The sequence below is a fragment of the Sparus aurata genome, chromosome 12, assembly GCF_900880675.1.
Source record: "Sparus aurata chromosome 12, fSpaAur1.1, whole genome shotgun sequence".
Taxonomy (NCBI): Eukaryota; Metazoa; Chordata; class Actinopteri; order Spariformes; family Sparidae; genus Sparus; species Sparus aurata.
In genome coordinates this window covers 29,921,918-29,933,300 of record NC_044198.1, presented here as the reverse complement: position 1 = coordinate 29,933,300, position 11,383 = coordinate 29,921,918, and the positions used below count along the sequence as shown (strand labels likewise).

Genomic DNA, 11,383 nt, shown 5'->3' with positions numbered 1-11,383 from the left:
GAGAAGCAGCTTTATTTTATTATCATTATTCTCTATATCACATTGATTTTATTTTAGAGTTAGTTAATCAATATAGTTGTTATTTTCATGTATTAAAATATAAGTTTATCATGTTTTATTCTCTTAATATTTTGTCTCCTTCCTGTCGAAAGCAGATTTGGTCTTCAGGTCGGAACCTTCGTGTCGGTGGTCGTTGTTTCCAGTCGGACTCAGTTCCTCAGCCCCCTGCATGTTCTCTCTCTGCGCTCCGTATCTCCTCTGACTGCTTGTTTGTTTGTTTGTTTGTTTGTTTATCTTTTATCCGGTAAAATCCTCCGTTGTTACCGGACATGTCGGCTGGCGGCAGTCTCGCGGGTGGCGGGAGTTCCTTGTTCTCCGGGTTCCGGGTTCTGGGACTTTACTCCAACCACGTGCCGCACGCGCTCAGGTACCACAAGAAGCACCGGGAGTTTTACGTGGTGACGGCTGTCGGGAAATGTTTCCACACGTACAACGTAAGAAACTGACGTTGTTTATGTTTGTTTGTATGTTTGTGTGTTTGTGTTTACAACGCGTGTCTTCATGTCTCTGTGCGGCGCGTGTTTCGCCTCTGACGGCTTCCGTACAGCGTGTCAACATCAGCTGTCTGTGAGGATCGATTGATCTGAGATCTGAGACACTTATAGCTTTGTGTGGAAAAACAATATCCATTATATCAAAAAATCGACTTTAATAAATTCTCATGAAAATGGAGGTTTTAATTTTCTTGATTTTTCCACTTTCAATAACACTTCAAAATCAACTGGCTCAGACAATTTATCAGAAACCCAACATCAGTCTGGAACTTCATTCCTAACTATATATTTTCCAAAATCGGTGGCCTTAATTTTTTGTTACTCTGCACCTACAATATTGAAAAACTTCCCACAAAACTTTCATAAACAGATACTTCTCTCCTGGTCTCTGATTTATAAACATAACTTCACCCCTCATAGATATTATATTTGGAATAACAGGGACATGCTATACAAACACAAATCACTGTTCCTAGAGAACTGGTTCACACATGGCATAATTCTAGTTAGTCAGCTTTTCAAATCTAACAGCACATTATTATCATACTGAGGATTTTTAAATAAATATACACTTCCTATTCCTCCGAAAGAATATGCAATAGTATTTGATGCAATACCCTCTGGTGTGATTATGTTATTGAAAAATGTTACGTTACCTGAGTTTGACCCGTCACCTGTGGAGCCTGCACAGACAGAAGCTGGTCCAATCTGCCTCTCAGCAAAAAACCGCAACAACCGTACTGTACGAGCATAATCTCACATCATAACGTCAGTACTCCCAATGTCGTGTCATACTGGAATAATATATTCACAAACCTGATCTGTAAAAACATATGGTCCCTCCCCTACAAATATTTTATTACAAATAAAATCAAAGAAGTGTCCCTCAAACTCATCCATCGTATCTATCCCTCCAATCTATTTATGCAAAGATATAAAAAAGCCATCAGTGAACTCAGCTCCTTCTGTGAACAGGCTCCAGAAGATCTTCACCGTCTCTTTTGGTCGTGTCCTGACCTGCAGATTTTTTGGGAAAAATGTAACTACTTTCATCCGTCAACACATTGACAAAAACTTTGTTTTGGACTATCAAAGTGTATTGTTTGGTTTCTTTTCAGTCCCGTCTTCCCAGTTAGACCATTATATAATTAATTTAATATTATTTTTAGCCAAAGCTCATATCCATAACCGCAAACTCACTAATCAAATACTTTGTACTCACCGTCTCAAAAAGGAAATCAAACAATACATCAACATATCACACATCAACATTAGTCAGTCTGAAAATAAGTAAGCCATAAAGACTTTTATTCTCTTTGTTCTCATGTTATTGAAATGACTCTGAGTTTGCCTGAAATCTATTTACATTTGTCCTCTCCTGCACTCTGTGATGTTATGTAACTTCAATTTGCTGACATCACCCTAGTTTCATCTGTAACAGCCTCACTCCATATGATTATATCATGTCTGTCAACCACAATAAAATAAAGAGAAGAAAAAAAAAAAGATTGATCTGAGACACCTGCACAGTGTTTGTGTGTGAGTGTGCGTGTGCGTGTGTGATCAGTGTATCGATCAGAGCAGTGTGTTGATTAATTGTTGTATTGATTATTTTCAGGTGAACAGGTTGGGGATCGTTGCTGTCAGTGAGTACATTTGAATCTTTTTAAACTGAATTTACTCTGATGATGCTGCTGACAGCTCTGCTCTCTGATTGGCTGCTGTGCTCTGATGTAATGTGGTGGTTGCCTAGGTAACAGCCTTCCAGATGACATCAGCTGTGTGGCAGCAGACAGGATGTTGGTGTTCGCCGCCGCTGGACAACTCATCAGCGCCTTCGCCCGGAACAAAGAGGTTATTTTAGTTTGTAACAAGAAAAAGGCTGAAATTAATGTGACCAAACTCTAAACAAACAAATATATTTAAAAATGTGTTGTGATCATTTTTTTTTATTTAATAACTTTTGAGAAGTTTCTGTTTTCGAGGTTTTGTGTTTTTGGCTTTGATTGAATTTTGTTTTTTATTTTTTAAAGATGTTTTAATTTTCTTTCATCTTTTCATAAATTGTTTTTAGTTTGAATTACAGCGTTACTTGAGTAATAGTTAACAATGATTTTTGTACATTTTATAAATATTAAAATAATTGTCGGTCGCTGCAGTTTATTTTGAGATGTGATATATTCGCAAATTTTTTATACGAGATCTGTTTAAATGAAAAACATTTGAATTGAAAAAAACACATTTAGATTTGCTCTTGGTGCAGGTGGTGATGTGTTACCATGGACACAGCCAAGAAGTGCGTGTGCTGCTTCCTCTGGGTGATCAGCTGATCTCTGCTGACAGCGGTGGTGATGTCATCGTGTGGGATGTCCAGGGAGGAGGTGAGTGGGCGGAGCTTCACCTACACTTTCTTAATGCTTTGTCTTGTCCTGTTTCCCATCATGCTTTGCTTTCTCTCTGTCAGATGTTTACCTACGGCTGCAGTTCGACCCCGCCACCTTCGACGTGACAGCCATGATGCACCCGAGCACCTACCTGAACAAGGTGCTACTGGGAAGCTCCCAGGGTGCACTGCAGCTCTGGAACATCAAGACCAGGTTAGCATTTTAGCATCCAGGCTAACACTGTAGTTTGGTGGTTACAGTACAGATTTAGTACTTTATATGAGGTGGACGACCAGTAGAAGCAGTATTTACAGTAGCACTGTCAGTATAGGTGTAGAAGTACAGCTGTGTGTATTCTGTGTGGAGAAGTACTACAGTCTGAAGTAAAGATACAGTCTGAAGTAAAGATACAGTCTGAAGTAAAGATACAGTCTGAATTAAAGATACAGTCTGAAGTAAAGATACAGTCTGAAGTAAAGATACAGTCTGAATTAAAGATACAGTCTGAAGTAAAGATACAGTCTGAAGTAAAGATACAGTCTGAAGTTAAGATACAGTCTGATGTAAAGATACAGTCTGAAGTAAAACTACAGTCTGAAGTAAAGATACAGTCTGAAGTAAAACTACAGTCTGAAGTAAAGATACAGTCTGAAGTAAAACTACAGTCTGAAGTAAAGATACAGGCTGAAGTAAAACTACAGTCTGAAGTAAAGATACAGTCTGATGTAAAGATACAGTCTGAAGTAAAGATACAGTCTGATGTAAAGATACAGTCTGATGTAAAACTACAGTCTGAAGTAAAGATACAGTCTGATGTAAAGATACAGTCTGAAGTAAAGATACAGTCTGATGTAAAGATACAGTCTGAAGTAAAGATACAGTCTGATGTAAAGATACAGTCTGATGTAAAACTACAGTCTGAAGTAAAGATACAGTCTGAAGTAAAGATACAGTCTGAAGTAAAGATACAGTCTGAAGTTAAGATACAGTCTGATGTAAAGATACAGTCTGAAGTAAAACTACAGTCTGAAGTAAAGATACAGTCTGAAGTAAAGATACAGTCTGAAGTAAAACTACAGTCTGAAGTAAAGATACAGGCTGAAGTAAAACTACAGTCTGAAGTAAAGATACAGTCTGATGTAAAGATACAGTCTGAAGTAAAGATACAGTCTGATGTAAAGATACAGTCTGATGTAAAGATACAGGCTGATGTAAAACTACAGTCTGAAGTAAAGATACAGTCTGATGTAAAGATACAGGCTGATGTAAAACTACAGTCTGAAGTAAAGATACAGTCTGAAGTAAAGATACAGGCTGAAGTAAAACTACAGTCTGAAGTAAAGATACAGTCTGAAGTAAAGATACAGTCTGAAGTAAAACTACAGTCTGAAGTAAAACTACAGTCTGATGTAAAGATACAGTCTGAAGTAAAGATACAGTCTGAAGTAAAGATACAGTCTGAAGTAAAACTACAGTCTGAAGTAAAGATACAGTCTGAAGTAAAGATACAGTCTGAAGTAAAACTACAGTCTGAAGTAAAGATACAGTCTGAAGTAAAGATACAGTCTGAAGTAAAACTACAGTCTGAAGTAAAGATACAGTCTGAAGTAAAGATACAGTCTGAAGTAAAACTACAGTCTGAAGTAAAACTACAGTCTGAAGTAAAACTACAGTCTGAAGTAAAGATACAGTCTGAAGTAAAACTACAGTCTGAAGTAAAGATACAGTCTGAAGTAAAACTACAGTCTGAAGTAAAGATACAGTCTGAAGTAAAGATACAGTCTGAAGTAAAGATACAGTCTGAAGTAAAACTACAGTCTGAAGTAAAACTACAGTCTGAAGTAAAGATACAGTCTGATGTAAAGATACAGTCTGAAGTAAAACTACAGTCTGAAGTAAAACTACAGTCTGAAGTAAAGATACAGCGAAGTAAAAAGTGTTTGACTGAATATGATTTTCTTGTGTGTCTCAGTAAGTTGTTGTTTACGTTCCCCGGCTGGTCAGCAGGAGTCACTGTGCTGCAGCAGGTCAGTCACACACACACACACACACACACACACTCTGTTGGAGCAGCGCTTCAACGTTCAGATCCTTGATCCACTTTTTTTCCCAGACTCCCGCGGTAGACACGGTCGGCATCGGTACAGCAACGGGTCGCATCATTATTCACAACATCCGATTGGACGAGACGCTGATGAGCTTCACACAGGACTGGGGACCAATCAGCTCGCTCGCTTTCAGAACAGGTACAGGTGGTAGTCTCTCGTCCGCTGCATGCACTACCATTCATTCTCTCTCACCATATTCTCTCTCTCTCTCTCTCTCTCTCTCTCTCTCTCTCTCTGGCAGACGGTCCTCCCATCATGGCGTCTGGCAGTCCTCAGGGCCACATTGCATTCTGGGATCTAGATCGCCGCCAGCTGGTCACTCAGCAGAGACACGCCCACAGCACAGCTGTCGCCACAGCAACTTTCCTGCATGGTGAGCCGCTGTTGGTCACAAACGGAGCGGACAACGCCATCAAGGTGAGACACACACACACACACACACACACACACACACACACACACACACACAGACAAACGCACACAGACACACACACGCACAGACAGACGGAGCTGTTAGTCATCGTCTTTTGTTACACAACCTGCGAACACACAACTTGTGTCTGTTCAGAGAACCTGAAGGAGGTCGAGCTGCAGACTCACAATCACTACAAAACAAAATGAATGAATTAACAATAAAACTCTTTTTTTCTGCCAGTTGTCATCACCTGAATAAAACCTGCTCACTGGCCCCTCCGGGCTTCCGTAGTGATCCATCGCTGTCAGCTTTAGTTTTCTCTCCTCAGCTCGTCACAACAATATGTCTTTTTTCGCAGGTGTGGATATTTGATCAGGAGGGGGGCGGGGCCAGACTGCTGCGGAGTCGTCAGGGTCACAGTGCCCCACCCACCACCATCCATCACCACGGCAACGATGGAAAAAACATTCTGAGCGCTGGTAAATAAACAGCTTCATCATCTGCACACATGTCTTTACTGAAATAGTTTATAGAATCATTTTGTTTCATGAAATGTAACTTTTGATAACGATGATCTTTTTAACAGTTTAACTTTAACTTGCTGTTGAAGTTTGGATGTTTACTTGTTGTCCACGACATCATTCACGTTCTGGTTCTGTAAACTTGATGAACAGGATGTGAACGGAGTTGTTTTCTGCCCCCTGCAGGTCAGGACGGGACGCTGCAGTCCTTCTCCACAGTCCACGAGCGCTTCAACAAGAACCTGGGTCACGGTCAGTTCAGCCCTCCAACCAGACTCTGTTTAAAGTCGACATCTATTGCATGTCTGTCCGTCCTGGAAGAGGGATCTCCCCTCTCTGTGGCTCTTCCTGAGGTTTCTTCCATTGTTTTTTTTACCCTGTTAAAAGGTTTTTTTTTCCATCAACGTGAAGTTTCTCCTCACTCAAATCGAGGGTCTAAGGACAGAGGATGTTGTTCACTGTACAGACTGTAATATGGAGGACTAAACCTGAATTAAGTATAAATAAATAAATAAATAAATACATGAATAAATATATAAATAAATACAGGAATAAATAAATAAATGCTGAAATAAAGACTGCAAATTAGCTGAAGCTAGACGTCTTATATGCATCACATTTTTCCATTTTCTGTGGCAATGTTGTATGTGTCGTCCCTGTTAAATAAACATTAAAAATAAAAATAAATAAATACAGGAAAAAATAAATACAGGAATAAATAAATAAATGCTGAAATAAATTTATAAATAAATAAATAAAAGTGTAAATAAAAGAATAAATGCTTTATATTTATTTCTGTTCACCTACATTTATTTATTTCTGTATTTCTGTGTCCATATGTAAATGAGGAGGTAGGAGGTCCTAACCTCAGTCAAGAGCATGATTGGTCAAATCGGAGAGCCAGACAAAAGCAAACGATTCCTGATCTCAAGCCTCCCTCTCTGTAACGTTGTAAACAGCTCCAGTTAGCTTAATGGCCTCGACCAGTGTGACAGGTTAGCTGGCGTTCATTTTGACTTGCGAGGGTCCCAGATGTGCTGGTGGTGTGGTTTGAGAATCCTGTCTGGAGAGAGAGGGGTCCTCAGCCATGTCCACTAACCAGGAAAAACATTCTGCTCATCGCTCCAAGTCATGTATACGTGTATTCGTTTTGACGTGGCTTGAACACTTCTATCCACACGGAGAAGCCGGGGCTGCGACTTGCAAACCACTGCTAGACGAGCGCTACAGAGCACAAATCGTCCAAAAGTGCATGTTGTCGGTCTCATATCTTTGTCGTGAATGTCTGTACTCTTATACAACTCATGGGTGGAACAGTATTAAGCATTTGTTCACACCGAGCGGCTCGAGAGCGGCGTGGACACCGCTGTTAGCAGTTAGCTGCTAGTTAGCTTTTAGCTGCTCGCTGTAGCGCAGCGTCCAGGTTAACTTGTGACACCGGTTACCATCAGGTATTTCTTTTATTTACGCACTGCGTTCAAATGGTTACTTAAAGCCATCGTTCCAAGCCGCATACATCGTTATTAAGCTGAAGCTAAGTCGGTGTGAAAACTACACTGTCATACATTCTGCTGGTCAAACAGTCTGCAGAGTACGTTGACATCCAGCCCGAGCTCAGCGTGAGGTCAATCAGCTGTGGCAAATCGTGAGACGTCCAGATCAACCTGTGATGCAAACACCAGTAGCGACAATGGTTCATAGGAAAGCCCAGACATGTATCTCACTCTCGGTGGTAACATGTGTCAACAGTTAACCTGGACACTACGCTCTTAGCGCTACAGCGAGCAGCTAAAAGCTAACTAGCAGCTAACTGCTAACAGCGGTGTCCACGCCGCTCTCGAGCCGCTCGGCGTGAACAAATGCTTAATACTGTTCCACACATGAGTTGTTTGAGAGTACAGACATTCACGACAAAGATATGAGACCGACAACATGCACTTTTGGATGATTTATGCTCTGTAGCGCTCGTCTAGCAGTGGTTTGCAAGTCGCAGCCCCGGCTTCTCCGTGTGAATAGAAGTGTTCAAGCCACGTCAAAACGAATACACGTATACATGACTTGGAGCGATGAGCAGAATGTTTTTCCTGGCTAGCGGACATGGCTGAGGACCCCTCTCTCTCCAGACGGGATTCTCAAACCACACCACCAGCACACCTGGGACCCTCGCAAGTTAAAATGAACGCCAGTCAAATTCATAACTAAACCAGAGCTACATGAACAAATGTCAACAACTGCAGCTAACAGTTAGCTGAGCGGGCTTGCTGGTAGCCAGCAACACTCCTGTACAGTGAACAGGAATCAGCGCTGCTAGTAAGGCAGAAGTAGTGGACCCTCATCGAGCACACTCCTGTAACCAATCATGCTGTTGACTGAGGTTAGGACCTCCTACCTCCTCATTAAGATATCGACACAGAAATACAGAAATAAATAAATGTAAGTGAACGGAAATGTAGAAATGAATAAAAAGCATTTATTTATTTATTTATTCTTTTATTTATTCTTGTATTTATTTATTTATACATTTATTTCAGCAATTATTTATTTATTCATTTATTTATGCATTTATTTATTTATTTATACTTAAGTCAGGTTTAGTCCTCCATATTGTAAAGCTCATCGAAGCAATGTGATTTTGATTTGGGCTACATAAATAAAATTGATTTGATTGATTTGATTTGAAAAAGATGTGTTTATAAAGATGTGTTTAGCAGCAGAGCTCAGTCAGCTGCTTGATTAGAAAGCTGATTGGTGGATTGTGTTTGTCTCTGAAGTAAAATCCAGATAAAATGAATGGATTCTGGCTGAAACTTGATTTTCTGTGTTCAGGCTCCATCAACAAGAAGAAAGAGCAGAAGAAGAAGAAGGGGCTGTCCTACGAGGAGCTGCGTCTTCCTGCCATCACATCCTTCTCCTCCGGTAGGCGCTCCAACACAAACTGGACCGACACAGAACTTCATATAGAAACTGTCTGATGTAAACACGCCTCTCTGTTGATTGACAGCTGCTGCCCGTCAGTCAGACTGGGACGGCATCGTCGCCTGTCATCGAGGTCGACTAGCAGCCACCACATGGAATTACCAGCGGTGCACCATGGGAGCTCATCACCTGCAGCCACCGGTTACTCGCAGGGACAGCATCGCTACGGTAACGCCACTGTCTCACCTGTGTTTCTCACAGCTCCTCCTCCCACGCTCTCTAAGGGTCACCTGACTTCCTGCCTCTGTTTCCAGGCTGTGGCCATCACTTCCTGTGGCAACTTTGCTGTGATTGGCTCATCGTGTGGCCGCGTCGACGTCTACAACCTGCAATCTGGCCTGCACCGTGGTTGCTATGGCGACAACAATAAAGGTGTGTTCACCTGTTCTTGCCTGTGGTTGGTCCGTACTGTGTGTCTGTCTGTCACTGACCACGCCCCTTTTCTGTTAAGCTCACAGCGGAGCGGTGCGAGGCGTCGCCACGGACACCCTGAACCAGCTGTCACTCACCACAGGCTCTGATTGGCTGCTCAAGTTCTGGCGCTTCAAGACCAGGAAAGAGGAAGAGCAGCTGAAGCTAAATGCTGCACCAGCTAGCATGATGCTACACAGAGACAGGTAATTAATAGTTAGCATAATGCTACACAGTGACAGGTAGCTCACAGTTAGCATGAAGCTACACAGAGACAGGCATCTCACAACAGTATTGTTCTGTTTATTTTCTGTTAGTGGGATGTTAGCATTAGCACTGGATGACTTCACGCTGCTGGTGGTCGACATAGAAACCAGACGGGTCGTCAGGAAGTTTACAGGTCACCACGGAAACATCAACGACATGGTGGGTCCAGGAAAGCTTCACAGCTAACAAACTGCTAACAGTGTTCAGTAGAAGCTAGCATGCTAACAGATTAATTTTTTAAATCTCACGCTAACATTTCACTTCCTCAGACTTTCAGCCCTGATGGCCGCTGGCTGGTTACCGTGGCAATGGACTGCACCATACGTACATGGGATCTCCCCTCTGGATGGTAAGAGTGGCACAGCCCACTTGGTTTAATGCAGCTAACATTGGGATAACGTTCTCTTCATGACACTTGATTATTATAATTGATTAGCTCTGACTGTAAATGTTCTCTTCCTCTAACTTCTTCCACATTCTTCAACATATTGTCTCCATTCAAACATTAAATATTCATCTCAACTTGGACGGGACTGATATAATTTATATCTTTACGACTTCAGAGATATTCAGTGTTTCTTCTGAGTAAATGACAGAAACTCAAACTTTGTCTTCATTCAAAGTTTTATTCATTTTTTAAATCTCACTAAAACTTTTGAAAATATTAAACTAACATGAATCTCAGTCGAATCTGAATCACTTCTGACTTTTTTCCCTCCTTCATACATTCTCATAGAAACTGCTGATTGGGCCTGCTGCATTAAATACAAATTTAAATCACAAAGTGTGAACATTAATCCAAGTTTACCAGCACAGGTCCTTCTCTGCTGCTGCTGCTGCTGATGATGATGCTGATGATGATGATGATGATGTGATGATGGTGATGATGGTGGTGATGATACTTCTTTTTCTCTCTTTAGTCTCGTCGACTGTTTCCTGGTTGCCATGGCGCCAGTGGGCGTGTCTTTGTCCCCAACCGGAGACTTCCTGGTGACGACTCATGTCGACAGTCTGGGCGTCTACCTCTGGTATGAACCAATAAGTGTTTAGTTACAGCAGCCAATCGGCAGCCTGTGTTGACCTTTTATAAAGATTACATCACTGAACTGTTTGACTTGTCAGCAGACTTCTTGCAGCAGCCAATCACAGTGCATCTGTCCTCCCTCAGGACCAATAAGAGTCTTTGTGGACCTGTGGGGCTCCGCCCCCTCCCAGCTGACTACCAGCCAGCTGTGGAGACGCTGCCGGGGGTCACAGCGGACGAGTTGGAACAGGAAATTGCATCAGAGGAGGCTGATGATGCGTTCGAGTCAGCTGATCAATTGGGGGCGGAACTTGTGACTCTGTCTCTGATGCCGGAGTCTCGATGGAAAAGTCTCCTGCACCTGGACGTCATCAAGGTGAGAGAAGGAGGTGTGGCCAGAACTAACATGGAGGCATGACATGATGGCGTGGATTATTTCTCTGTGATGTCGTCTGAATGTACCCGTTGATTTAAATCTGACTATATTACCCTAATGTTGTGTTTGTAGAGGAGGAATAAACCTGCTGCGCCGCCTGCTGCTCCGGCTGCCGCTCCCTTCTTCCTGCCAACACTTCCTGGTCTCACCCCTCGATTCATGTCGCCAACGGCAACCGAACAGGAAACACAGGTTGAGCTTTTATTTCTAAAATCCTGTTTTATCTTGCTGACACTTGATGACTGTGTTGTTGTTGACTGTGTTGTTGTTGTTGTTGTTTCAGTCGA

The 11,383-nt window shown here is 41.9% G+C and overlaps 1 protein-coding gene across 1 annotated transcript in view; it reads left to right on the top strand.

Annotated features, from left to right (window-relative positions):
- The first annotated feature begins 184 nt into the window (after window positions 1-184).
- wdr36 (WD repeat domain 36) overlaps window positions 185-11,383 on the top strand; it is a 12,014-nt gene continuing 815 nt past the window's right edge. The window contains exons 1-19 of the mRNA XM_030436359.1: window positions 185-494; window positions 2,173-2,200; window positions 2,308-2,408; window positions 2,818-2,935; window positions 3,019-3,151; window positions 4,911-4,965; window positions 5,052-5,184; window positions 5,288-5,463; window positions 5,820-5,940; window positions 6,169-6,234; window positions 8,809-8,898; window positions 8,984-9,126; window positions 9,213-9,330; window positions 9,410-9,575; window positions 9,687-9,795; window positions 9,906-9,985; window positions 10,557-10,664; window positions 10,805-11,036; window positions 11,169-11,342. Of these exons, the coding sequence (XP_030292219.1) occupies window positions 330-494; window positions 2,173-2,200; window positions 2,308-2,408; window positions 2,818-2,935; window positions 3,019-3,151; window positions 4,911-4,965; window positions 5,052-5,184; window positions 5,288-5,463; window positions 5,820-5,940; window positions 6,169-6,234; window positions 8,809-8,898; window positions 8,984-9,126; window positions 9,213-9,330; window positions 9,410-9,575; window positions 9,687-9,795; window positions 9,906-9,985; window positions 10,557-10,664; window positions 10,805-11,036; window positions 11,169-11,342 (2,316 nt within the window). The 5' untranslated portion in view covers window positions 185-329. The remainder of the gene's footprint in view (window positions 495-2,172; window positions 2,201-2,307; window positions 2,409-2,817; window positions 2,936-3,018; window positions 3,152-4,910; window positions 4,966-5,051; window positions 5,185-5,287; window positions 5,464-5,819; window positions 5,941-6,168; window positions 6,235-8,808; window positions 8,899-8,983; window positions 9,127-9,212; window positions 9,331-9,409; window positions 9,576-9,686; window positions 9,796-9,905; window positions 9,986-10,556; window positions 10,665-10,804; window positions 11,037-11,168; window positions 11,343-11,383) is intronic.